This window comes from Micromys minutus (genome assembly GCF_963924665.1).
Source record: "Micromys minutus genome assembly, chromosome: 4".
NCBI lineage: Eukaryota > Metazoa > Chordata > Mammalia > Rodentia > Muridae > Micromys > Micromys minutus.
The window spans coordinates 26,645,755-26,673,211 of record NC_137973.1 but is presented as its reverse complement, the minus strand read 5'-3'; the positions used below and the strand labels follow the sequence as shown (position 1 = coordinate 26,673,211).

General features: G+C 40.3%; 3 protein-coding genes across 23 annotated transcripts in view; 1 reads left to right on the top strand and 2 right to left on the bottom strand.

Moving 5' to 3' along the window:
- Positions 1-413: 413 nt before the first annotated feature.
- Positions 414-2,852, bottom strand: CFAP141 (cilia and flagella associated protein 141; the record flags this gene model as incomplete). Its single annotated transcript, XM_080915963.1, has 4 exons — positions 414-515; positions 1,258-1,387; positions 2,464-2,504; positions 2,805-2,852. The coding sequence occupies 4 exons, from the start codon at positions 2,850-2,852 to the stop codon at positions 414-416; spliced, it is 321 nt and encodes a 106-aa protein (XP_080772089.1).
- Positions 2,853-3,533: 681 nt separating this feature from the next.
- Positions 3,534-13,711, bottom strand: LOC308419827 (protein C1orf43 homolog). The gene is made up of 7 exons (XM_080915657.1): positions 13,430-13,711; positions 12,960-13,061; positions 9,435-9,552; positions 9,162-9,215; positions 7,049-7,215; positions 6,900-6,958; positions 3,534-4,069 (listed from the first exon to the last, which is right to left on the bottom strand). Exons 1-7 carry the CDS (start codon positions 13,493-13,495, stop codon positions 3,874-3,876), a joined length of 762 nt encoding a protein of 253 aa, XP_080771783.1. The 5' UTR covers positions 13,496-13,711; the 3' UTR covers positions 3,534-3,873.
- Positions 13,712-14,051: 340 nt separating this feature from the next.
- UBAP2L (ubiquitin associated protein 2 like) overlaps positions 14,052-27,457 on the top strand; it is a 52,271-nt gene continuing 38,865 nt past the window's right edge. For 19 of the 21 annotated variants that reach the window (XM_080916164.1, XM_080916166.1, XM_080916163.1 and 16 more), the window contains exons 1-6: positions 14,064-14,155; positions 18,524-18,653; positions 21,517-21,594; positions 22,346-22,456; positions 25,412-25,580; positions 25,945-26,040. In XM_080916164.1, the coding sequence (XP_080772290.1) occupies positions 18,564-18,653; positions 21,517-21,594; positions 22,346-22,456; positions 25,412-25,580; positions 25,945-26,040 (544 nt within the window). In that variant the 5' untranslated portion in view covers positions 14,064-14,155; positions 18,524-18,563. Of the gene's footprint in view, positions 14,156-17,665; positions 17,744-18,523; positions 18,654-21,516; positions 21,595-22,345; positions 22,457-25,411; positions 25,581-25,944; positions 26,041-27,457 lie in introns of those variants that run through there. The other 2 variants (XM_080916168.1, XM_080916171.1) reach the window with 2 other exon arrangements.

Here is a 27,457-nt window from a genome sequence, read left to right as displayed (position 1 = left end):
TACCAGATTAATAGTCATGCTTAACGGTATTTTTTCATGAATTTAGGAAACATCGGTGAAACTAAGTCTGAGGCAGTGCCCACAATCTAGCAAGTAAAATTATGGTAGCCAAGAACGAATCAAGACTCAAGGCTGAAAATAAACCCTGTGGCCTAAATCTGAACCTTTATGAGCTAACTTTATTTGTTAAACCATAAACCAGACACTGAACATAATCTCTCTCCCCTTACAACAGTGCATATCCCACACTGACCACAAGGTGTCACTTTTGTTTCCAGAGGCAACATGCAAGCGGACCTAACAGTGAGAAAGAAATTTAAGTTCCAGGTCTCGGTGTTTTGAGAAGCTCAAGGTAAAGACTGGAAGGCTGGGTTGGCAGCCATGACGAGATGGAAGCGGCGTCTTGGCAGCTGTCAGAGTCTCTCCTCATAGAAAGCTTTGCCCATCCGATTGAGTTCCTGCTGGTACTGTTGATATTCTTTTTCAAACAGCTCGTGTAAGGCAGCTTGACGGACCTGGGAGGGAAGGCAGTAAAATGTGTGGTGTTGGCTCTTCAACACCTCTTCTCAGACTCTGGACACCTTTCTCATCCCTGTGTTCTGTTGGATCTGGACTTAGCTGGGACATGAGGCAGTAGAAGAAAATATAAATCGGCAGAGAAGCCTACCTAATTTCCCTTCCCTTGGATGAAGACTCATTGTTCAACAAATATTTTACTGAGAATACACCATGAACTAGAAAATCCAACAGGTTTTCAAGAAAACAAGAGTGACGTCACAACTGTCACTCAGGAGAAGCAGCAGCTCAGGACCTCACAAGATGAAAACAGCAAAAACTATGATGTACTGGGAATTGGAAATGTGTCACTTGTAGCTGGTGGGACATGACTATAATTCCAGTATATGAAAGGCCTGATGTCTGCAAGTTCCAGGCCATCCTGTGATGCAGAGCCAGACCTTGTCTTAGAAGAAAAACATAAAGTAACCCCCCCTGGCTAGATGTAGTGGTGCATTTTAATCCTAGCATGCAGGAGGCAGAGGTAGATAGAGCTCTGAGTTCAGGGAGGCTAACCTGGCCTACTTAGCAAGTTCCAGGTCAGCATTGTGTTTCAAATAAAACCCAACCCAAAGAACCCAAGAAAACAAAGCTTTAATAACCCAAAACGAAGAGTACCATCTGAAAACACTGAAAATGTAAAAATAATCACTGAAAAGAGCTGACAGGAGGAAGACTCCAGGTTACCCTGCTAGAACTCACCACCAGTAGCTGCTTGTTGGACAGTGCTAATTCCTGTTCCCTAGTATCCTGCATCCTTAGGGCAGCATGTAAGTTTCTCCGTTGGTTCAATGTCATCTGCCACATACAGTGAGTATGAAATTTCTGCCACCTGTCCCAGGGTTAGGGGTGGGAATTAAACGGGTGAATTTGTGGTAAAGATAAGCCTTACTAATGTGGTTACTTTGAACTGATTTAGAATCTCTATGTGTGCCCTGTTACTGAATCTTTGCATGAACAGTCAGAGGCAGACCTATCAGCTGCTATGGTTCCTACCCCCTTCCCCAGCCCCCCTTTCCAGACAGGGTTTCACTGTGCAGCCCTAAAACCACCTGCCTCTGGATCCGGAGAGCTGGGTTTAAAGTCATGCATCACCACTGCCTAGCAACTAAAACAACAAGAAAAAAAAATTTTTTATGAGGCCCTAGACTGGGCTCCAACTTATAATGTAGCTAACCCTGAACTTCTGATGTACCTGTTGTCTGATGAAAAATAAATCCAAGGTTTTGTGCAAGTTAGGCAAGCAGTCTATCAGTGAGCTATCTGTATCCTCCTTTAAAAGGCCTGGAATTATGTGGACTAGTCTGGGTACAAACTCAAGAGAGCCCTCTGCCTCTGCCCCGTACTGTTGAAGCAAAGAGAAAAGACCAAACTGGGCCTCCCATTGGGGTTGAGAGTCTATCAATCACAAGGTGGCTTAGGCTGGCTTCAGACTCATGCTCATCCAAGTACTGAGATTATAGGTGTAGGCCCCACTACACTGCTTCTGCTAGCATTTTCTTTTTTTAAAGTTTAGGGTCAGAGGTATAGCTGGTGGTAGAAGGCTTCCATGCACAAAGCCCTGGATTCAATACACCCCAGAGCCAGAAACATCAGAATCTTAGTAGGTGAAATCTGCAGTTCAGTCTTCCAGGGATTGTCACTTGCTCACCAACTGTTGAAATATAATGTCTGATGTATAATCAGTACAAAGCCAGGCAAGAAACACATAAACATCCAAAAAAAAAAAAAAAAAAAATATTCTGCCTTTCCCGCAGGGGATGGGAAGCAGGACCAGAAAGGCTAATCTCAGCATCAACACACTTTCTCCTCTTGCTGTGGGAACAAAGCTGTTTCCTTTCTGATCCGTGTTTTGGCTCACTGAGAGAATAGAAGAGAAACTGATGGGAGGAGATAGAAACAGATTACCTGCTGACAGTCTTCTTAAGTGCCACAGCTCTATGCAAATTCTGCAAGAGAAGGGAGTTCTGTTCATCTCCTTGATTACTAAACCTGTATCACCTTTACCCGCTTTTGAGGAATCTAGAAGTTTCCTAGGGGCAAATGGATAGACCGAAGAGGAAATACAGGGGCCAGTGGGGATTTATATGAACAGGCACTCTGTTCCAGAAGCAGTTTCCCATATTCTGCTAACTCTCCCTTAGCTTCCAAGGGCCTTTCTCAGGAATGCTGTACTTTAAAATAAACTGTAAAGTAGCCTGGAAATCTCACCATGAGAAACTCCTCCACCAACTTCCAACCCTCCTTACCTCTTCTAGTTCTGTCATTTTTTGTGCAGATATATCTACTACAGACATGCTTGCGGAGTCTGGGGACCCTGGGAAGGCTCTCCTTTCTGTTTAGTTTGGTCACCAAGGTTTCAGTAGTCATAGCAACATTTAAGCATCCAACAATGACCTTAGTCCTGGTAGTTGACCGGTTACTTGGGCCTGTTGCCCTAGTGACCTGAAGGGAATCCTGGTTCTCCAGCTTTCTATTAGTGACAAGGCCAGACTATAAGCATGGGCCACACACAATCCCTATTTCAGGATTTCTTCTGTTGGAATTTCAGACTACCAATAGTTTAGATCCAGACACACAGTCCAATTAGTTTCTGGCAGCGACATTCCACGCCCTATGTCCTGTAAGGGAAATGTAAGCACACATCAAATGCCTGTTGTTCTAAAGACCACTCTACAAAAATGATTCACGGTATCACAGTAGATAGTTTTATTAAGTTCTTTGTAATGTGAGACTAACACACGTCATTGTCTCACCATCTTGGCCATAGGCTAAGCCAAGTGGCAGAACATTCCTTTTTACTTGTTCTAAGGATTGGGTGACGGTGGGGACAGATCCTTCCACTTTAGGAACGTCATGCTTATGTCACAATACACCTGGTTTAAGTGGAGCACCAAAATTCCAGGGACATTCTACCCACTTTCTCAATCTCCTTTCCCCATGAGGTCCTGACTGACTTCCACCAACTGTATCGGAGATGCTCTAAACCCAAACATCTTTATTCAGTTGAGTGCAATGGGGTAGACATAGAAGACACCTCACCTCAATTTACATCTTTGGGACCAAACAGCATTGAACAGGGTAGGTGAATTACAGCCAAAATCAAGCGAAGATTTTCAAGGAAGCTTCAACAGAAATGTTAAGAATGACATTTGAATTCAAATCCAGTGCTACTGGGAAATACTGAGGTTTTAGCCAATATAAGGGTTGGGAATGACCTTTTAGACACAGTTCTGTAAGAATGCTTTGGCCAAAAACGTCTGGGTCTGCTGAACCAGATACCCCAAGTGTTGTGCTGCTGGCACGTGTGCAGCTCCATCACAGAGTGCTCTCCAGTGTGTTGTAGTTGTCTTTAAAGCTCTTCAGTTCCAGGAAGTGTTTAGGGCGTTTGCTCTTCTGACTGGAGGGCAGGTATGTGACCTGGATGGTTGTTGGCGACATTTCAGGCGACTGAGTTAGGTCTTTGGCTGCTGACTGGTGTTGTCTCTGAGAACTCCCAATTCGTGCTTTGACCCTGAAGAATACATAGTAGGCATGAACGGAATGAGAGCCGGCAGAAAAGGGGCTGGAGAGATGACTGGTTAAGAGCATGTACTGCTCTTTTAGGGGACCAGAGTTCAAGTCCTGGCAATCATCTAGTTCTAGGCCAGAAATTTTGCACATACTTACATATAACTAAAACTAATGAAAAATGAATCTTAAAAACAAAAAACTCCCAAAAGAATACATTTCAGAAATTACTCCATCCCATAAATGCAGTAAAAATTATCTGATCTGTTTTATTACTTATTAATAAACAAGGTATGGTGGCACAAACCTGTAATTTCGGGAAGCAGAAGGATGTCCTAAATTCAGAGGCAGTTGCTCTACATAGCAAGTCTTCCCCAACTCCACACACCAAAAAATGAACCACCTACCACCCCTCAAAAAACCTCCACAAAACCCAAACAACTCATTAATAAAACCACTTGATAATTTATATTATCAGAGAACCTAAATTTTATTAAGTACTTCTTTCCAGTGTAATCCTTTCTTTTTGGGGATGTAGAGAAGAAGGGACAGAAAGGGTCTGACTATGCACGTGAGGCTGGCTGTACAGGAAAGTGAGCCATTATAACTGGCTCCAGCTTTTCTTATGCTCTGCTTAGAGAAAGCTTGTAACTTTGCTGACTGCCTTAAAACCTGTATGTCAATAACTTCCCAAAGAGAAGGTACTATTAAAAATAATATTAGGTACAGACTACACTATAAGAGACATAGCACTTAGTGACTTGCCATATTCTATTTACCAACATCTTAGTGTCTCCAGTATTGAAACATCAACTTTGCAGGTTAAGAAACCAGGAGTCCGGGCTGGAGAAATGGCTCAGTGGTTAAGAACCCTGACTGTTCTTCCAAAGATCCTGAGCTCAAATTCCAGAAACCACATGGTGGCTCACAACCATCTGTAATGAGATCTGTTGCCCTCTTCTGGTGTGTCTGAGGATAGCTACAGTCTACTTATGCAGTGTACTTCTATATAATAAATAAATAAATCTTAAAAAAAAAAAAAGATAGCCAGGTACGGTAGCATACACCCACCTAAAACTCAAGATGGCAAAGGCAAGAGGACTATCATTATCCTGAATTGTAGGAAACAAAACTGTATCTCAAAAAGCCTAAATTAAAACAAAGTAAAATATTTAGTGAAATACACAGCAATAAACCTTGTTTTTCAGACAAGGTTTCTCTGTGTAGCCTTGGCTGTCCTGGAACTCACTCTGTAAGCCAGGCTGGCGGAACTCAGAGACCTGCCTGCGTCTGCCTATTGAGTGCTGGGATTAAAGGCCTGTGCCACTACCCAGCTGCAAATACATCTTAACTATTTTCAAGTATATGCTTTGATAGTTAAATACAATCCTAATTTTGTAAAGCTAACCTCCAGAGTGATTTCCATTTTACAAAACTCAGGTATATGGTAATTCAATAAGGCTTTCTTATCTCCCCAGGTCCTAGCAACCACCGTTCTATATCTATCCTCTCTCTGAGTCTGATTACTTAGATCACAGTGAAATCAACATCTATATTTCAAGTGATTTTGTAACAGGTTTCCTGCCTAACTTCTTTCAAGATGTCTTATTTGTGCTTATGTGCCTGCAAGCTTATGTGCACCATGCAGAGGTAGGAACCTGAAGACACCAGAAGCTGGTGTCACATGCCCTGGCTTGTACATGTTTGGCAAGCACTCTACCAACGGAATTACATCCTCAGACTCTGGAACTAACTCTAGGTTGGCTTTCCTTTTTCAGTATGCATGTTCATTCACAATTTGCCTAAGTGGCATAATGAAAGACTTTAAAATTCACCAGATTCTTCTACAAACAAATGCTTAAAAACTGACTTTCCACTGATTTTCATTCTTTAAAGACAGGTTTTATTGGGCCAAAGCACAAAGAGGAGGACCCTAGAACAGGAGTTCTTAAGTGTTGAAGAGAAAAAACTCTTTCCTTTGCTAGCTATACCATTTTTGACATTTTACTTTTTTCTTTTCTTTTTTAAAGATTTATTTATTTTATATGAATTACACTGTAGCTGTCCTCAGACACACCAGAAGGGGACATCAGATCCCATTACAGATGGTTGTGAGCCACCATGTGGTTGCTGGGAATTGAACTCAGGACCTCTGGAAGAGCAGTCAGTGCTCTAACCACTGAGCCATCTCTCCAGCCCATTTTGCTTTTTTTTAAAGATGTATTTTTCCTCAGAGTGTATAGGTGTCTTGATTGTATAAATGTCTGTGCACTATATACATGCTTGGTCCTTCTGGAAGGCAGAAAAAGTGTCAGACCCACTGTAACTGGAGTTAGAGGTAGTTGTGAGACACTATGAGGATGGTAAGGGTTAGACCCCAGATGTCTGGAGGAGCAGCTAGTGCTCGTAACTGGAGCCGTCACTCTAGGCCTTGTGTTTAAGACAGAATCTCTCTCTGTAGTCCTGGATGTCTAGGATCTATGTAGACCAGGCTGCTCTCATTTAGATATTTGCCTACCTCTCCCTACTGAGTAAAGGCCTGCCCTAACATGTTCATACAACTTTGACATTTTAGTGGGCTAGAGAAAAAAAAAAAAAATCCAAGAGAAAAACCTCAAGATATGCATACAAAGTAGAAGTTTCTTTTGAGAGCTTATACAACAAAATATCCATTTGTTAATCCTGGCAAGTTTTATGAGAACATCTAGCACCTCTTTCTGTATTCTTGTACACTTTTGTTTACTTATTTATTTAGCTATAGCCCGGGCTGGCCTAGACCTTGTGATTTTTCTTCTTACTGTACTAGCCCTCTTTGAGGTTCCCGCCATACTCACACAGTGGCCAGCTCACTCAAGGCTTCCTGATATCGCAAGTACTCACTTTGGCCAAAGACCTTAGAAAACAGAAAGGAAAAGTCAACCTCTTTGTCTGAAGCATTTCATCCCTCTAGTTCCTCGAAGGGAAAACCAATAGTTCAACTTACCCCTGTACCATAGCGGGCTGTCTCATATCCATCCAGGAGGGTATCAATGAGGGCCTTTCGAACACCCTTAAAAGGAGTGCTAGTGTTTCGCAGATCTAGCAAGTAGGAGCGGAAATTCTTACCCATTAAAGAACAAGGGTGCCGGCCTTCAGCATGAAATGGGATCTCTGAGAAGACAACAGCACAATGACACCTCTTCTCCCTGTCTTTTTTTTTCCGACTTATTTTTCCAAACTTAGAAATCTAATTACCACCAAGAAACTCTGTATTTTGTAAAGTTAATATATGCTAATAAAAAGATTGTGTCTAATGACATGAATGAGTTGTAAAAAAAAAAAAAATTTCTAATAGAGTCAAGTCAGAGGTATATAGCTATGCCCAAGTGGTTATTTGGGTAGTGGGACACTTTTAAGCTTTACATCAATGATATATGATAGCATCAACATCCTTCTTATACTGTACTGGCCATTTCCCTTGAACTTAGTGAAAAAGCGGATGCTACATTTCCCAATTTCTTTTAAGGGAAAACAATTATCAACATTCAATTTATGAAAATAAAGGTTTCAGAGCTGGAGAGATGGCTCAGTGGTTAAGAGTGCTGACTGCTCTTCCAGAGGTCCTGAGTTCAATTCTCAGCAACCACATGGTGGCTCACAACCATCTGTAATAGGATCTGATGCCTTCTTCTGGTGTGTCTGAAGACAGCTACAATGTACTTACATATAATAAATAAATAAATCTTAAAAAAAAAAAAAAAACCAAAATTAAGTGCTAGGTGTATTGTGGTGGCTCATACCTTTAACCCCAACATTTGGGAGGCTAAGGTAGGAGGATGTTCACTCCAAGGCCTGTTTGATCTACATAGCAAGAATGTCTCAAAAACAAACAACTAAAACACCAACCACTGAGCACACATGGCTCCAGTTGCATATGTAGCAGAAGACAGCAGTGTCTGGCATCAATATGAGAAGAGGCCTTTAGTCTAGTGAGGGCACATTTTCCTAATGTATTGGACTGCCAAGGCACCGAGAGGGTGCACCTTCCTTGAGACAAGTGGAGGTGGGGGGGGGGGAGGAGCGGGGTGGGGCAAGAGGATTAACATTTCAAATGTAAATACAGAGAGTATCTAATTTAAAAAAACACAAAACAAAAAACCTCCCTAACAACACTTGCAGTAGACCTGGATTCAAATGCTTACAACCACCCAAAATCCAGATCTGATTGCTCCCTTTGTCCTCCTGCACACAAATAGTACATAGAAACCTATGCAAGCACACAATACATATAGCATAGAAATAGTAACTAAGGACAGTGTAGTGGTGTATGCCTTTAATCCCAGTAGTTGGAGGCAAAGGCAGGTAGATCTGAGTTGAAGGTCTGCCAAGACAAATATCAAGACCGCTGTCTTAAAAATCAAAACAAACCAAGTTCTCCAAAACAAAGAACTAGAAAAAAGAAACCAGAAACTATGCTAGAGGTACAGTTCAGCTGTTTGTATGCTTATTTAGCACAGGAGAACCTCTGGGTTGGACAGTTCGCACAATGCCCACATCTAGTACTTGGAGAAGGAGGCTCTCAAGTTGAAGGTCAGCTATGTGAATCCTTCTCTCCAAATTTCAAAAACTCAAATCAAAATAATTCAGACTCTTGAGGGAAAAAATAATTAACCATCAGGAGGTGGCAGCGTAAGCCAGCGCTCAGGAGGCAGAAGCAGGAGGATCTCTGAGTGTGAGGTCAGCCTGGTTTACAGATGGAGTTCTAGGGCAGCCAGGGCCATACAAAGACACCCCGTTTCAAAAAACAAAACAAACAAAACAAAAATAACAAAAACCAAGAAAAGATAGACAGAAAGTGAAAGAAAGGGAGGAAGGCAGAAAGAGCAAACTGAAGTGATTTATCTCTGCAAGGATCTCTCTCTGAATGTCCTAGAATTCCCTTAGTAGATAAGGCTGGCCTTTAACTCACTGAGATTTGCCTGCCTGATACCTGAGCTGCTGGAGTAAAGATATGTGTCACTACACCCGAAGTGATTTCTTTTAATCTCAAAACAAATCCCAACAAGAAATGGCTTCTGTTCCACAGAATCTAGAGTGTGTCTTAGTAGCTAACTTACCAGAGGCACGGATGGCATCTAGAGCTTTCATCCTATATAGATAGTTGTAGCAACCTATTGAGAAAAAGCTTTGTCTTAGTGAATACTCTCAAAATATTCCAAGATTACAGTGTATTAAGAAACTGCCTCCTTGTATCTAGCATATATCCAATAACTTAGAACTATAGAGGTTTTTTTTTTTTTTTTGGGTTATAGGTGTTGAAACTTCTAATTGAGGAATTCTAAACCTGCAGTTCTCCTCAGTGAAACATCCTTCAGGAGCTTGTCACATACTTTGATTCCCCTGGGTTTCCAGCTGTAGTAGTCTGGTATCATCATCTGCAAGGAGCTGGGGTTCATACTTGATATCCTGAACCCTGGATAGTCGAATATCAATCTCCTCTTTTAAGTCCTGTGCATTCAGAGAAAAGAATATCTCATCACTATCTTGTATTCTGCTTCCCAACAATTTGTAAAGGGGTCAGAGCATATAAACTAATATGAAGCAGAGAAAAATCAAGAATGATGTGGCTTGTATATGTTCAGCCCAGAGAGTGGCACTATTAGAAAGTGTGGCCTTGCTGGAGTAAGTGTGTCATTGTGGGTGTGGGTTTTATTATCCTCATCCTAGCTGCCTAGAAGTGAGTCTTCTTTTAACAGTTTTAGAGCTCTTAGCTCTGTGTGCACCATGCCTGCCTAAACATTGTCAGGCCCCTGCCTTGATGATAAAGGACTGAACCTCTGAACCTGTAAGCCAGCCCCAATTACATGTTGCCTTTGGTCACGGTGTCTGTTCACAGCAATGAAACTCTAAGACAAATAGGTTTCAAAGTCAGATCTCTTTTTTTTCATTTTTGAGACATGGTCTATCCATGAGGCTCTGGCTGCTCTGAAACTCACTATGCAAACCAGGTTGGCCTCAAATTCACAGAGTAGTACTTGCTACTGCCTCTGGAGGGCTGGGATCAAAGGACTGTTCCACCTCACTTTGCTTTTGTCTTCTGAAGACTGTTTGCAAATGTGAGTTGCACTTGCACCTGTGTGGCTTCGTAATCACTTGTCCTCTCTCTGACCCAAGGGTTTGGGTTTTCTTACTGAGGCTGGGAACACTCAGCAATCCTTTAATCTCTACAACCTTCAGAGTTGGGGTCACAAGGGTATAGAGGATAGCTGGTTTGAACTGGAGATCTACAGTCCTCATGACTGGACAGCAAGAGCTCTCAATCATCAGTCCCTGAGCCAGATCTCTTAACTTGCCAGAATTTCTTTAGGCTGACATCAGCATTATTTCTGATTTGAAGTTACACTAAAAAGAATATTGGTTAGATGTTATAACTTCCTGAATTGAAGAGGACAAAAAAAAAAAAAAAAAAAAAAAGAACCAAGAGAAGTTATAAAGTTATAAAAACTCTTTAGCAGTTAAGAGCACTTCTAGAGGTTCTGAGTTCAATTCCCAGCAATCACATGGTGGTTAAATATTACATAGAAAAAAAAATACCTAGAAGATCACCTTAAAATGTATAATATTTATAGGGTGTGAGGTACCTGCCTTTAATCGAAGTACTCAGGAGGTAGAAGCAGATGAATTTTTTTAAGGACAACTTACTCTTACAAAGTGAGTTCCAGGCCAGCCAGGCTACATAAAGAAACCCTATCTCCAAAAAAAAACAAAACAAAACAAGCAAAACTATGTAATACACATTCCTCTCTGTAAGAAAACAAAACAAAACAAAACAAAAAAACACTTTTAACCTACCATCTAAGCTAAGGAGCTGGGTATTTCAACACATGCTGTAATTCCAGCAGTCAAGCCATAGAGGTTGGAGATCAGGAATTCATGGCCAACTTTGTGCTCTAGAGGCCAGCCTGGGCTATAAGAGACTCTAGTCTCAAAAAGCCAAAAGGAGGAAAAAAAAGAGAGCCAAGTGAAGACCATTTTTAGTCAGTGACAGTTTGTGCAGTTATGAAGTTCAGTCGGAAAGAGCCTGATGCTGCTGATGAGGAGTCATAGAAAGGGAAGTTGGTAAAGTCAGTTGCTACCTTTTTAAAGGAGACGGTTCTGGAATACAGGGATTCTTATTTAAAGCAGGGGATGGTACCTCAGTCTCAGTTGGTAGAGCAATTGTCTAGCATGCACCTGGTTCCTGGGTTCAACCCCAGCACCACATAAACCAGGAGTGCTGGTGCATACTTATAGCCTTGGCACTTCAGAATGAAAAAGCAGGATGGTCAGTTCATATCTAGCTCTAGCCAAAGATAGAGGAGATCCAGCTGGAAAACACCAACCACCAACAAAAAACTTCAAAGGAGTTGGGAACAGGAAGCCAAGGCAGTATAGTGAAAATGGCAAATTTCAAGCTTACTGGAGAACCTGTCTCTAAAATTAAGGTGGGCAGCAATTGAGGAAAACAGAATATGCCACAGTATGGCTTCCATACAAACACACATGCATGGATACTTACCTACACCTACACAGACACACAAAAAATTTCTGATTTAGGTATATTAGGTTTGAGAGGGCTATTTGAAACCTAAGGGTTTCTAATTTTTCTTTTTTTTCCCCAGACAGGTTTTCTTTGTGGAGCCCTGACTGTTTTAGAGCTCACTCTGTAAACCAGGCTGGCCTCAAAGTCACAGATCCTCCTGCCTTTGCCTCCTGAGTGATGGGATTAAAGGCATGTGCCACAACTGCCCAGCATTAAAACCTAAGTTTTAATGTCAGAGTGTAGTTATATATCCCAACAGGTTTCTCAATAGACAAAGTTTCATTAGAAGACATTCTTCTTTTAAAGATTTATTTATTTACTTAATGTAAGTACATCATCACTATCTTCAAACACACTAGAAGAGGCATTGGATCCAATTACAGATGGTTGTGAGCCACTATGTGGTTGCTGGGAATTGAACTCAGGACCTCTGGAAGAGCTGTCAGTAATCTTAACTGCTGAGCTATCTCTCCAGCCCAGAAGACATTTTTCTTAAAGCCAAGAAAAGAAAAGCACTTAAGGATAAAGCTAAGGTACTATTAGATTATTCACTACTTTTAATTTTATTTTTTGGTTTTTCACATCAAGGTTTCTCTCTGTAGCCCTGGTTGGCCTCAGAGATCCACCTGTCACTGCATCCTGAGTGCTGGATTAAAGGTGTGTGCCACCACATCCAGCATGATTATTTTAAATTCAGTCTAATGTGGCACTTTATCTTGGTAATCTCAGCACGTTCAGGCAGGAGGGGTGCTTTGAGGTTGCAAGGCAAGGCATCTTGGGATACAATACTGAGTTCAATATGTCTCAAAATTCAAAAGTTCAATTCCCAGCCCACAAACATCTGTAATGGGATCCAACACCCTCTTCTGGTGTGTCTGAAGACAGCAGCAGTGTACTTACATAAAATAAATCTTTAAAAAATAAAGGTGGATCTAGGTGATTATCCCCCTCCAACCCCCTTTTTGTAGTGTTATGGATTAACCCCGAGCCTTTTGCATTCTAAGCAAGCACAATGGGCATCTTTACAATTCTGCAAAGGCAACCATTTTTACAACTCTGGAACTGTAACTATTCCCAACTGCATGCTTAAACTATAAAAGCACCATGAAGCATTTAATTTGAGAATGAGAGACATTTTACACCTGAACTGGCTTAAATCTTAAGGTATATGCTGTGGAGTAGCAGTGAGCAAGTGAGCCAAGTCCGAAGGCAGCTATTGCTTAGTTTGTGAAGGGGAAAATAAAAGTAATATGAATAAAAGTAATCTTTTAAAGTCAGAGAAAAATCTCCTTGTGCCAAAGAACCAGGTTTACCTTGTACTCTAATGACCTACCTTGGGGGCATTGTGTCCCACAGGGACATGAGGTCCCCTTCTAGATTTCATTGCAAAGCGCATGATTTGTCTCTTCACAAAAATAAACAGCAGTACGAACACCTGCCCAAAAAGATTAGAACCATTTTTAGTAATAATAATTTTTTAAAATGTTCACATTCAAAATCCCTGGGTTTAGGCTTTTAGAGCTGGATGCTTTGGGACGAGGCATGGTCGCTAAGGATGGAGGTGGGTCTGGGGCTAGTAACAGGAAGACATGTTCATCTGGGCACTACAATTTAAGAGGGAGGGTTCCCACTCAGGGGCCGACAGCTTTGACTTTAAAGATCTTAGGCAGTCTACGGATATAATTCGAAAGCCCAGAAACAAAGCACGTTAAGTGGCTGAAAAACGAAGACAGAGGACGGCTCAGGAGGAGGGTCCGGACTCGGACAAACGCCACAAGAGGAAATGAATGGGGATCTCCTCACCAGGCTCCCGTACGCCATCACAAGCACGACATTCACTCCGGATAGCCAGTTACTACTAGACGCCATCGCCTGTCTCCGGGAGCACCTGCTAAGATAGTCCCGCCGCGTTTGCGCGTTTTTCCAGGCTCAGCCGAAGCCAGGGCACCTAGGTTCCCTGGAGCTCTCCGGCCATTTCCATATGGTTTTCGTTATTAAAAAAAAACCAAGCAAACAACAAAAAACCAAAACAGACTAGAGTCCGTCAGAAAACATGGTGGATGGGGGCGCTAGTTAAGCATAGGACCTTCCCGTCCCACCCCCTGCCACGTGACTTCTGTCTGCAAAGGAACCTGGGAGTGCGGAGACACGGAACTACGCCAGTAAGAGGAAGCAGAGGCCGTACCGGAGTCACGTGATGGAGGCGGAGCCGTACGGGGCGGGGCGGGGGCGGGGCGGGCGCGCGGAACTCAAGAGCAGTGTTTCGTGGCGGGGAGGCGCGCGCACGCTGACGTGCGCGGTCCTTTTGCATCACGTGCTGAGGGACGCAGGAAGGCAAGTGGGAGGGGGAAGGCGCGAGAGCGAGCGCGAGAGGGAAAAGGAGGGAGGGGGTGGGGGAGGAGGGAATCTTATATCACGTGACAGGGGCGGCGCGGCCCGGGGTGTCAGTGTGGAGGAGACTGAGGTAAAGTTGGGAGCGCAGCGGCGTTGGCGGCGGCGGCGGCGGCAGCGGCAACGCGGCGGGGCCGGGTATTGTCCGCGGCCCCTTTAAATCCGCGATCCCCTTTTTACCCTCTCTTCTTTTCCTCTGTCCCCTCTGTATTCCCTTCCCTCGGTAGGCCCCCCCCCACGCTGTGTGTTTCCCCACTGTACACCCTCTCTTCTAGTCTTGTGAGCCCGGGCGTCCAAACCCCCTCCCCCTCGAGTTGGCCGCCGGGGGTTTTGTTTATAGTTGAGTTCGCGGCCTACTGGGCCGCGCCAGAGCCGGGGCCTCGATTTGGGAGCGTGGCCGGGGCGGGGCTTGGGGCAGCCGGAGGGGGGGGCATGCGGCGAGAGCCTGAAGCGGGAGAGCGAGAAAGAGCGCGGGCAAGCGAGGCCTGGGCCCATCCTGAGGTAGGGTTGTCTACTAGGGTCAGTGTTTATGGAGAAGGCCTCCTCCCTTCCCAGTCCTCTATGGGCCTCTGATCTGGATCCGGCCTGGTTTGGGGGCGGAGGGGGGTGGCGATGGGGTGGAGCTGCCCCAAACTCCCCCATGTGGCCCTCAGTTTGGAGTGCGGAGGATTAATTTGTTCCGGGTGGGAGGTAGAGAGGCGAATGGCCCCATGGGCTCTAGATGTGGCGCGGAGGAGGGCGAGTCTCCCTCCGCGCGTGGGCTTCTGTCCTCTGTTCGTTTCCAGCCTCTTTGTCAGCTCCTCTTATTACCCTGCCTTCTTTCTTACCGACCCTGGTCGTGAAAAATATTTTCGTTGCAGTCTTTGATTTCCTGTTGTCTATATTGTAGTTTTGGGTACCCAAGCAATTATATTATTTGTGAAGCTGGACATGGAGGCCCCCATGGTTTGTGTTACGCCTAAGGGACGTCACTAGATTGGGCATTTGTTCATTTTTCTCATAATGGAAATGGAATTCCAAATTTCTTGAGACCCTTCACCTGGTGGACAGCCCCTAAATTGCTTTGCAAAGTGATGTCACAAACAAGAGACTGTTTTCCCCGATTCTTAAAATTTAGCAATCGCTGGTGTAGGTTGTTGTGGAAAGAAAAACACAGTTAAAGGCGATTTTGTTGTTATTTATTTTTGCCTTTGACTCACTGTAACTACTAAATAGAGGAAACCTTTTTTGTCTCCACCTCCCATATTCTGCCTCGGGGATATCTGATGTGACTTGCTGGGAGGGGATATGGGTCAGATTGAAAACCAGCATTATTAGAGATTAAAATATTTGATGTGTATCTGTTGATAAAACTGTTGTGGGTCCTACACCATTGTTTTTAATTATAGGTTATCCCAATAATTGTTTCTGTTGTGAATGGGAGATACTGCTGTCGTGTAAAATAATGAGGAAGGGCTAAATGTACTGCTATTCCCAAGTGTTTTTAACTGGGAAGGCTCCTATTAGATTGGAAGTGATTGGGAATGGGACACAGGTCTTCTCAACGAAGCATCTAGGGAAATTAGTTTCTCTGTTAGAAGTGGTAATCCTTACCCATCCCAGTCCAACTTTAGAATGTCAGAATTGTTTCTCAAATTAGATTGTAAGCTCCCTGAGAGCAGCAACTAAGTCACATGGCTTTTGTATTTCCTGAAGTATTGGACACGTAGTAGATGCTCAATAAATACTTACTGTTTATTTTTTTCAGTAAAATTTCTCTGGCTATTTTTTTAAGTAGCTGGCTTTTAAAATGTAGTCAAGGGCACTTTATTGAAACCTGTACTTGTTCCTGTAGTGTTCCCTTGGTTTCCAATACTTCTTTCTCATCCTACTTCCCTTAAGTACTTAAGTTTTCTAATAGTTAACAAAACAAGGTCACTCACTTTCACTGTATGACTCTGGGTATTTGTCTTTGTTTGCTACTAATTCTGTGCCCTTATGTGTTTTGCCCAGATTATTTACTTTTGACCTGTTGCTCATTGTTACTAGTGAGGGGTTAATTTTTTTCTTAGTTACACATTTCAAAGTATTTGCAAAGAGGGAGATGGAAGTTAAAAGCAAGACTGATCAAAAGGATTTTTTTTTTTTTTTTTTTTTTTTTTTTGCTGGCTGGTTACATATCTTTCTGTATGACTGTAATATATCTACATCTAACTTGTTAAATGTTCAGTGATCTATACAACTAGTTTTATAACTTATATTTATGGTATAATTCTCAAAAAATTGATAAAAACGGAGTAGAAACCATATAGCATTTTAAAACCACAGGAACAGGAGTGAGTTGGGATTGATAATCTTATGACCAATTTTAAAATGTAACTTTCCCTCCTTCCCTCCCACTATTGTTGCTTTGGATCCTCCAGTATTTAGTTAAACAAAACTTTTTTTTGTAAATTAAATATTGAAACAACTATAATGTTAGCTTGGGGAAGTGAACTAATATTACACTATTTATAGGTCTTCGTACATGTATGTTGGGGTAGAGGTACTGGTTAAAAATTAGTGCTGTGCCTTTTAAAATCCAAATTTGGTGATGAGGAATGGCGTAGAAGTCTTTGTTTTTAATAACCACATCAAAAAACAAAGACTTGTGTAACCTACTGACACTATACTTGGTGAAGGATTTATCCACAGGATAGTCAGCTTTCTCCGTGTTATCCAAGAAACAGGTGAAGTTCACATCCCTACTTAATCCTTGAATATTTCTTTAGAACTCTCCTAACCTCAAAATCCACTGTCTGCTGGGCAGTCTAGAATTACCCTGTATAATATTTCGCTAGTGAAAAAAAATGTAGAGCAGGAAAGTATAAATTTGTCTTCTTTGGAAAAGGGTACAGCAATGAAAAGTAACTTGATTTTGAGCACTATCATGATGATGTTTTCTTTGTTTACTCAAAGCAGCAGCTGAGATTACATTACAAAACAATATGAAGAAAGAGATCTTGAATTTAGTAGAACACTTATTTGGTAGAAAGGACAGAAACTATGTTTTAGTTTTTGGGAGGGCTCTTGTGTTCTATGTATATTCAAAAAGTAAAGTCATCCTGCATACAGTATCAAATTTAAAGTCATTTTTTAGAAGCCCTTTCAAATAAAACTTGGTGATAGGTACATTTGATTTGGGGCAGATTTGGGATTCTCTTGTTTTAAGGTGAGTGGTGGAGGGTAATTGCCGTTCTTTTTACTTGAAAATGTATATGACCAACTGAAACAGCTGCAAAGGCAGTGTGTTGGAAATAACTGTCTAGGAAATGGATTCTGGGTAGACTCTAGGACTAACACATGCCCTAGTCATGAAGAGATAAAACTGGAAAGAAAAGGCTAGTTATAAATTTGTCTTTTTCTAACTAGTAGAAATCACACACAGCTTGTCAAACAGTAAAGCTATGACTGTTTTTAATGTGTGCTGGGTATTTTTTTTCTCTCTTCTATACCCCTGCTCTGGTTATGAACCTAGGTCCTTAACTGAGCTACGCCCATAGTTTAAACAGTATTTTAAAATTGTAATTTCTCTGACTTATAGACTAATTAGAAGTTTCTCCCTCTACTTCTTTTCCTCCCTCTTTCCTTCTTCCCTTCCTTCTTTCATGTCTGTCTATCTTTTGTGACAGGATCTTACTGTGTTGCCCAGTCTGGCCTCAAATTTATGATCCTCTCTGGTCAGCTTTCCAAGTGCTGGGATTACAGGTATGTGCTGTGCCCAACTCCTGGAAGGCATTTATTTTCTAGGGTTTGTTAATTGTCTTTTTGTCAAAGACACTTTAGATACTTTTACATGTTTAGAAAGTTTGTTAATATTTCTAATGATTTTGCTTATTTGCTAGACAGCAGTAATTGAGTTATGTTTCTAACCTCTTTAAAAAAGAGTCACATGGAACAGCACTTGGGAGGAAGAAGGAGGAGGATTGCTGTGAGTTTGAGGCCAGCTAAGGCTACATAGAAAGACTGTCTACAAACAAACATCACATATACTTTTACACATTTTTAGATGTAGGGTTTGATTACCTAGCTGAGCAGGACCTTATGCATACAGACCATATGTTTTATCACTGAGGCACATGGACAAAAATAAAATAAGAGTCATCACACTATAACAAAAAAATGTTTCAGTGTCACAAACCTGGTCATAATACTCAGGAAGTAGAGGAAAGAGGAAAGATAATTAGGTTTTCAACGTCAGTTTTGCTACAGTGTGTTTGAGGCCAGCTCACATTAAAAACCAAAATATATCTTAAAAGGTGGATCTTGAGTTGAAAAAAGTAGCAAAGTTGTACAGAGCTTGTTTAGCATATATAAAGGCCTGAGTTTGATCCCCAGCACCACTAGAAAAAAGAATGGTTAAAAACAAATAGGTGAATTTCCTTGGTTTGTTTCTTTGAGAATAGCAGAGTGATTTGTGGTAAAGTACTGATAAAATAGAATTAAAACATTTTACCTACATTTAACAATCTGTTTTTTCTTCTTCAGTATTCTTCCTTGTAAATACTGTTATTTGTATATACTGTAAATGATGACGTCGGTGGGCACTAACCGAGCCCGGGGAAACTGGGAACAACCTCAAAACCAAAACCAGACACAGCACAAGCAGCGGCCACAGGTAATAAACCCAAGGAAGTGAATCAACGAGTAATTATGCCACCTGATAGTGGTTTCTATGAATTATAGCATCATTCTGTGCTTTGGGGTGTTGATTTAGGTTCCTTATTGTTAGCTTTTCCTTGTTCTGATAACTATCAGTGACATTCTGAGATATAACCTGTTTACTTTTTTGTTGTTTAATATTGTGAGGCTTAGGCTTCGTTTAGATAATACTGTGCTAGGTATGAGTGTTTTGCAGTATCAGAGCTGATTGAGTAGTACATTACTTACTCTTTCTAGCCAATATTTGTCATGATAGCCTTTTCCTAAAAGATACTGACTTCTCTTATTTTCCCCTATGGTCTTGAGGCCTTACCTGAGTTTTTTTCCTTTCCCATGAGAAGCATCTTTACTATTCTTGTAAATTAACAAATGAGAACATCATAGAAAAGTCATTCTCAAACTCCCTAATTCTATGATCCTTTAATACAGTTTAAGTTGTAGTAATTACTATAAATTTATTTATAAACAAATTAAAATTTTGTTGCTTCATGAATAATTTTGACACTGTAACTGTGCAGTGTAACTAATGTGCAGGATATCTGATATGTGACCTCTGTGAAAAGGTTGTGGTAAGCATAGCTAAGTTTTAGAGGAATAAATTAACCTTGAATATTAAGTTTGATTTAGATGTTTTGTAAATCACAAAATCCATAACAAGTGTTATAGGTATGAGTTAATTACTTGATACTTGAATTAAGCACAGTGGTTCAGTATATTGATAATATAAAACTAGACTAAAGGTTTCCCAGTATGTTCCTTGACATACTTTTTCCCTTTTCCCTTTTCTTTATCCTCTTTTTCCTCCAGAGTCTTGGTAGGTAGCACTGACTGGCCTGGAACTCACTATGTAGTTCAGGCTGACTTCGAACTTAGAATCTCCTATGTGTCAGGTTTTGTGTAATAAATTTAGACATGGGCTGTCATCCATAATCTGTTTTCTTTTTCTTTCTTTCTTCCTCCCTCCCTCCCTCCCTCCCTCCCTCTCTCCCTCCCTCCCTCCCTCCCTCTCTCCCTCTCCCCCCCCCCTTCCTTCCTTATTTATTTATGGAGACAAGGTTTCTCTGTATCGCCCTGGCTAGCTTTGAACTCAGAGATCTGCCTGCCTCTGCCTCCTTAGCACTGGGATTAAAGGTGTGTGACACTTTACCTGGCTTCTTTTTTCTTTTCTTTTTTTTTTTTTTTTTTTGAGACACGTTTTCACTAAGTTGTTGGGACTGGCCTTGACTTGTGAGATTCTTGCCTTAGCCTTTTGAGTACATGGATTAGAGGTCTGTATCACCAGGTCTGCTCCTCTTAAACTTTTTTATTTAAGATAGGTTCTCTCTGTGTTGTATCATTCATTCTGGAACTCACTCTACAAACTAGGCAGGCCTTTAACTCTGAGATCATATTGTGTCTGCCCCTGCCTTCCAAGTGCTGGGATTAAAGGTATGCACCACCACTTCCTTAAACATTTTATTTACTAGCCTTTCCAAGTAAATTTGTAGCACTTAAATCTCTAAAATGGGTAGCTGGGTATGTAGTGGTGCATGCTTTTATCCAGGCACTCAACATGCTCTACGTGAGTTACAGGATAGCCTTAGCTAAGTAGTGAGACACTGAAAAACAAAAACAAAAAGACCACTCAATTGTGGTAGTAAAATTCCTGGTCTTACATATACTGTATTCTCATAAGATATGTTGATTATATTCTTGGGTTAAATCTAATATTTTGAGTAAGTGGTTGGTATTGGATTGAAGAAATAAAAACCTAGTATATACATATCTTTACAAATATATTAATGTAATTAATGTGAATTGATGGGCAGATAGTTCCAAGATGAAATAAGGTTCATAGCTCTCTGGAATTACATCTTAAATTAGTTTTTAAGTGTCCCCCCCCCCCCCCCCGTATAGTCATTTTATTTGTTTACATTTCAAATGATATCCCCCTTCCTAGTTACCCTTTCACAACCCCCCATCCCATCATCCCTCTCACCCTTCCCTTGGTTAAGTGTCTTTTTTTATTTTTTTAAGATTTATTTATTTCATATATATATAAGTATACTGTAGTTGGCTTCTACACCAGAAGAGGGCATTGGATCCCATTACAGATGGTTCTGAGCCACCATGTGGTTGCTGGGAATTGAACTCAGGACCTCTGGAAGAACACTCAGCGCTCCCAACTGCTGAGCCATCTCTTCAGTCCTGTTTAAGTGTCTTAAACATAACTTTATTACTTGTTTGTTTGAGGCAGGGTTTTTATGTTTTTACTATTCTGGAACCCAATGTGTAGACCAGACTGACTTTAAACTCAAGAGATCAGCCTGCTTCTGCCTCCCAAGTGCTGGGATTAAAGGCATGCTTCACCACTGCCCCTTTGTTTAGTTTTTACATTTTGTAGTGCTGAGAAGTGACCTTACAGCTTTGAGTGGTCTGGATAAAGATCTTACCCCAGTTTTGTTTTTGTGTTTTATTTTGAGACAGGATCTCATAAAGTTGCCCAGGCTGGCCTTGTACTCGTTTTGTAGTCCAGGTCAACCTTGAGTTTTCACCTCTCAAGTAACTGGGGGTACAGGCTTGGATCACAAGACCAAGCTGCTTTGGATTTTGTAGGCAAAGTTACATTACTGAGGATTGAATCTAGAGCCACAGACATGCTAGGCAAGTGCTTTATTACTATAGAGTTTCATCACAACCTACTGCTTTGGTCATATTTTTCTTTTTCTTTTTTCTCTTTTTTTTTAAATAACAACAACAAATAAACCTAGGTTGATAAAGATCTACTCCTTAATTTCCTACTCTTGATTAAGGTTTCTTGATTCTGTCTCAATTCCTAGGCCACTGCAGAGCAGATTCGACTTGCACAGATGATTTCGGACCATAATGACGCTGACTTTGAGGAGAAGGTGAAACAAGTAAGTGTTTTCTCTGAAATTTCAGAGTGACATCAGGATGATGTTTACATTGATATAGTTATCCTGGGTAGGGAAATGTCTAAGAGGGGAAAGTCCTTGGTGACCTGAGTTTGAATCCCATAAAGCTTGGCAAACCATGCTTTGGAGCATACATTTGTTATCCCAGTGCTCTTACTATGAGTTGGGTGGTTGAGACAGGAGAAAGCCCATCTGCTTTATACAGTGGTGAACAACATAAGAGAAGCTCAGGGTAGAAATACAGGACTGAAGCCAAGGCTACCTTATAACCCCTATGTATAAGCTGTGGTACACACATTCCTGTTATGTGTGTGTGTGTGTACATATATGTGTGTGTGTGTATGTATATATATATATATATGTATGTATATATATATATACATACATTCACACACATATCAGGAAAAATAATTTGTTGAAATTTTAGATCATTAAATAATTAACTTCATTGTAATTATACTGTATTCCTTAGATAGCTAACTTGTCCTAAAAGTTGTATCTTAATTATCTTTGATGGTGTGTTGTTTTTCGTCAGACACACTCAGAATCTTGGCTTACTAAAATGTCATACCTTATCACTAGGCTATATTCTCAACCCCTTCTATCTAGAAAGCATGGAAAATGATATGTAGAATAGAATCTTGTGTCTCAACTTGATTCTTCATTTGATGCTTAACTATTCTGAATACTTGTAAAGGTATAAATTTGCTTATGGTTGCCTTTTTTCTTTCAGTTGATTGATATAACAGGCAAAAACCAGGATGAATGTGTGATTGCTTTGCATGACTGCAATGGAGATGTCAACAGAGCCATCAATGTTCTCCTGGAAGGAAATCCAGACACGGTAGAGTACTAATAAAGTGTTCGAGAATGTGGGGTCTGGGTTGGGAAACTAGTAATAATTCTAAAAGCAGCTAGTGGACAGATGGTATTAAAACAATGTGACTTTTCTCTGAATAGAGTAAGAAACATCCATAGACATTCTGGCAGGTTACAAATATTGTACCTTATGTATACACACCTTTTTCATAAGTCTTATAGGAGAAAGCAAGTGAAGTCAGTTTCTTCTAATTGGTCTGGAATAAGTTGTTCTTTCCAGATAATTGATTTCAAGACTTATGGAAGATTTATGTTGCTTTGAACTAGAGGTACTACTTTATACAGTATTGATTACTAATCAGGGAAGATTTCTCTTTATATTTGTCCTAACAGGAAGTCACAAATTGCTAGATTCTAAATTGAGGATATTCCTATATAGTTATTATATCTTCATATTAACATGCTGTTTTATTGCTTGAACTTGGTTTTGTTGTGCTATTAAAAAAATGAGCTGTATAACCAGTTTACACTCTTGGATCCGATGGAGAATATCTGAGAAGATCATGTTAGACAAGTTACTTTCATTTCTTTTTCCCACCATATCAGTTGTGTGTGTGTGTGTGTGTGTGTGTGTGTGTGTTTGTCTGTGTTTGTCTTATCTTTAACAATAGAACATTGTTGGCCCTGAATCAAGGCCATCAGTTTATTGAAGCTGTTGGTTTTAAGCGGGAGTCTAAAATGTCTTTCTATGATCTGTTGGCCATTTAGAAATTTGTAAATCTAATTAATGGTCAATTTGTTAGAAACATCTGGAAAAGGAAAACAAAAAAACTAAAACAATAGAACATTCCCTTATTGCCTTTCTGATATTGCTGTAGCACTTATTAGAGAACTTTAGTTTTAGTGGATAAGATCACTAAAAAAACTGTTGGGCTGGAAAGATAGATGGCTCAGCAGTTAAGAGCACTGACTGCTCTTTCAGAGCTCCTGTTTTTAATTCCCAGCAACCAGATGGTAGCTCACAATCATCCGTAATGGGATCTGATTGATGCCCTTTTCTGGTGTGTCTGAAGACAGCTACAGTATATACAGTGTACTGTATATATATAACAAACTTTTTTAAAAAAAATCTAACTGTGTAAGGAAGATGATAGTAATTCTTTTTCCTTACAGAACTCAGTATTGCTAGCAGTTAATGTACACACCACAGACAGCTCTGGGCTGTCTTGGTCACTCAGTAAACCAGGCTGGTCTTGCATTCAGAGATCTATCTGTGTCTGCCTCCTGAGTTCTGGGATTAAAGTCATGGCTACTGTGCCTGGCTATTACACAGATTCCATAAACTTGTTAGATTTTGAGTCAGATTAGCATAAAATGTGAAAACTTGGCTGGGTATGGTTGTGCTTAATCTAAATACTCAGTGGCAGAGACAGGTAAACCTCTGGGTTTTGAGGCTAGCTATATCTTTGTAGTGGGTTCCAGGGTAACCAGAATAACATGGTAAGTTTTTGTTTCATAAACAAACAAAAAACAACCTTAAAATTTATCAGAACTTATTAGTCTAGTTTTCAGTGTTTGTACTACAGATTTTGCTATAGAATTATTATGACTCATTGAAACCTCATTGAACATCAAATGACATACCAACTGCAGAATAAATTATTGGGAAAATGCATAGGAAAATGCTATATTCTAAGTTAATATGTGTCTAGGTAAAATTGTTGTTGCTTTATTTAAAAAAGAAAACTTTATTGTGTATGTAAACTTGGCCAGCAAATATGTGATGCAGCATGTCTGTACTATTTGCATGCCTGATATCATTGAAGGCTAACAGAGCGCATTGGAAGATTAGCCAATACTCTTAACCTCTGAGCCATCAAAATGTGATACTAATGCTTTTTCTTAAATAAGTTTTATTTGTTTTTTGAAGTGATAGTCCTGGGATTGAACTCAGGCTTTCATATTTGTGTGTGTTTTAATATATAAAGCTTTTCACTCTAACCCCCAGTTCTAGATCTAAGTTTATTTTTAACTAAAATCTTTATTTTGGCAAGGTGTGCCTAGGATTATTTTAGCCTGATTTTGTATGTATAAAAGAGAAATAATTGTGTTCCTTCTAAATTTATGTGTTTCATAAAATATGCTAGGACAAATGTTGCTTATTCAGTTTGCATCTATTAGTAACATTTAGAAACCTTCTGTTATAAGTTTTACAAAATTTGATAATGAATGAGAATGTAGCCCAGCATAGTGCCTCATGCCTTTAATCTCAGTACTCAAGAGGCAGAAGCAGTCAGATCTCTGAGTTAGAGGCCAGCTATCTTGATATGGTGAGACCTTGTCTTCAAACAAAAAAGAATTTAAACTGTTAATTTGTTGATGAATCTAGAGAGACCTTTTTCTAGTTCAGGGAATGTGTTTGATAAGGACCAGTCCCTAAGTCCTTGGACTAATAAATCTGAGCTACTGAACTAAATAGAATTTGGAAGTGATTCCTGCATATATTAGCCAGGCACTGTGGTGATCCCCTGTTATTTCAGCTTCTGGAGCTAAGGTAGGAGAATTGGAAATTCAAGTGTAGCCTGACCTATGTGAAACACCCCCACCTTCCACCCTATAAAACAAAAATACTTCAAATTTGGCATCACTAAGTGTAAGAGTTGAGTTTGTACTCTGCATTAAAGAGAAGTAAACATTTTTGTTTCTTTGGTTTTTTTACTTTTGTTTTGTTTAAGACAGAGTTTCTCTGTGTAGCCCTGGCTGTGCTAGAAATTTACTCTAGACCATGCTGGCCTTAAATTTACAGAGCTCTATCTACCTGCCCTTGCTGCCTGAGTGCTGGGGTTAAAGGTGTGGACCATATTGCCTGGCTCAAAGTTTCTTAAATGTGGATCCTGAGAAAATAATTGTACCAGTTTTCATCCTTAGTGAACTAATTGTAGTTATATTGATCAGACATGAGTGCTCTACCTTTCTTTAGCATTCCTGGGAGATGGTCGGGAAGAAGAAAGGAGTCTCGGGACAGAAGGATGGTGGACAAACTGAATCTAATGAAGAAGGAAAAGAAAATCGAGACCGGGACAGAGACTATAGTCGGCGACGTGGTGGACCACCAAGACGGGGGAGAGGTGCCAGCCGCGGACGAGAGTGTATGCATGGGGCTTTATCAAAACCAGCTGTGGGTCAGTAATGTCTAGACTTCAGAGATGTGTCGGGATCCTGCTAGGCAGCTCCTGTAACTGTTACATCACCAATTTGCATTTCTTGCCATCATCTGTTTAGATCTTGACATCTTTCCTACAATAGTCACTTATATGGCAATCATATAGTCATTTGTAAATTTACTTGATTCAGCTCTCTGTCTCATCACTAGTCCCTGAGAGACCTTAATGTTCCATCCTACTAGGTCTTGTTCTCTAAGTTTTGTTTCTCTGACACTGTATTCAATATAATGTATACATTTGTATGTATCCTAATTGACCATGTTCTGCCTGTGTGTGTTTTATATTTCAGTTCGGGGCCAGGAAAATGGATTGGATGGCACTAAGAGTGGAGGGCCTTCTGGAAGAGGCACAGACAGAGGCAGAAGAGGTCGTGGCCGGGGCAGAGGTAACAGTTTTGAGAGAAGTGACAAAAGCATGAAATAGTTAACTTAGTAAGTGTGACAGGCAAATGAATGTGTGTGTGTGTTGGGTAGAATGGGAAAGAAGGGAGATGACAACCCTAGTCTTTTTTTGTTAATCTAGTACACTTGGTTGAATAGCAGTGTGTGTGAATGCCATTGCATGTGTTTATGTGTGTATCAGGGGTAGCCTAGAGGTCAACATCAGGTTGCAGTGCTCCCTAAGCACTTTTTAGTTTCCAGTTTTTCATTTTTTAAACTTAAATTTTTGTTACATATTTTTTATATTTTTATTATTTTAAAACTTTATTCAAGAAAGATTATATTTACATGATGATAAATGAGTTCATGAGTTCTCAGTTTTTTTTTTTTCCCCTTTACTTTTTTCCTCCTAATTTTCCTGAATCTGTTAAAAGTTTCTGAGAGATGTGTAAAGGGTTTTTTTTTTTTTTTTTGCATATTTGTTTTCTGTTTTTTTGATTTTTGTTTGTTGGTTGGTGGTTTATTTGTTTGTTTTATATTTCTGTACATGTGGTTAAGCCCCTCTATCATTTGAGTTATAAACCCAGAGCTCAGTAGAGGGCATTGGGTCTACACTTAGAACCACAAATAGTACATGGCTTTAATCCCAGCACTGCAGAGGCAGAGGCAGACAGATCTCTTAGTTTGAGACCAGCTTGATCTACAGAGGGAGTTCCAAGACAGCCAGGCTACTTAAAACAAAACAGACAAAAACAAAACAAAAAAGAATCACCACTGTGTAGGTTCTGGAACCAAATCTAGAGTTTCTACAAGAGCAGGAAGTATTACTATTAACCATGTAGCCACCTCTAGTCCCTCATTTACATCTTTTTGTTAAAAGTAACATTGTGATAGACCTCTTTATTTATAAATTTTGTGATGATTTCTTTTGGATAGTTTTTGGTTTTGTTTTGTTTTTTTTTTTTAAATTGGCTTATAATACACAGGGTTTTAAGACTCTTTGTGTGTGTGCCAATAGTGATGCCAGGGAATGCTAGGCAAATATTTGTTACTGTATTACTAACCAGCTCAAGGTCCATCCCCCTATGTTAGGAGTTATAAAAATTCTTAATTGCATTTCTACTGATTTTTGTGGACATATATATATATGTGACACAGGGGTCCTGGGAATCAAACCCAAATCATTAGATTTCGCAGCAAATATTTTTACCATATCACAAGCCCTGGTTTTAAGACTTTTTCAAGACTTGGTCTCACTAAGCAGCTTTGGCTATGTAGACCAGGCTGGTCTGGAACTCACAGATACCTACCTGCCACATCCTGAGTTCTAGGATCAAAGATGTGTGACACCATGTCCTGCTCTGTTAAGGATTTTGTGCACTTTTCTAAGTTTTTATAATAGCTTAAGCAAACTTACCTGTT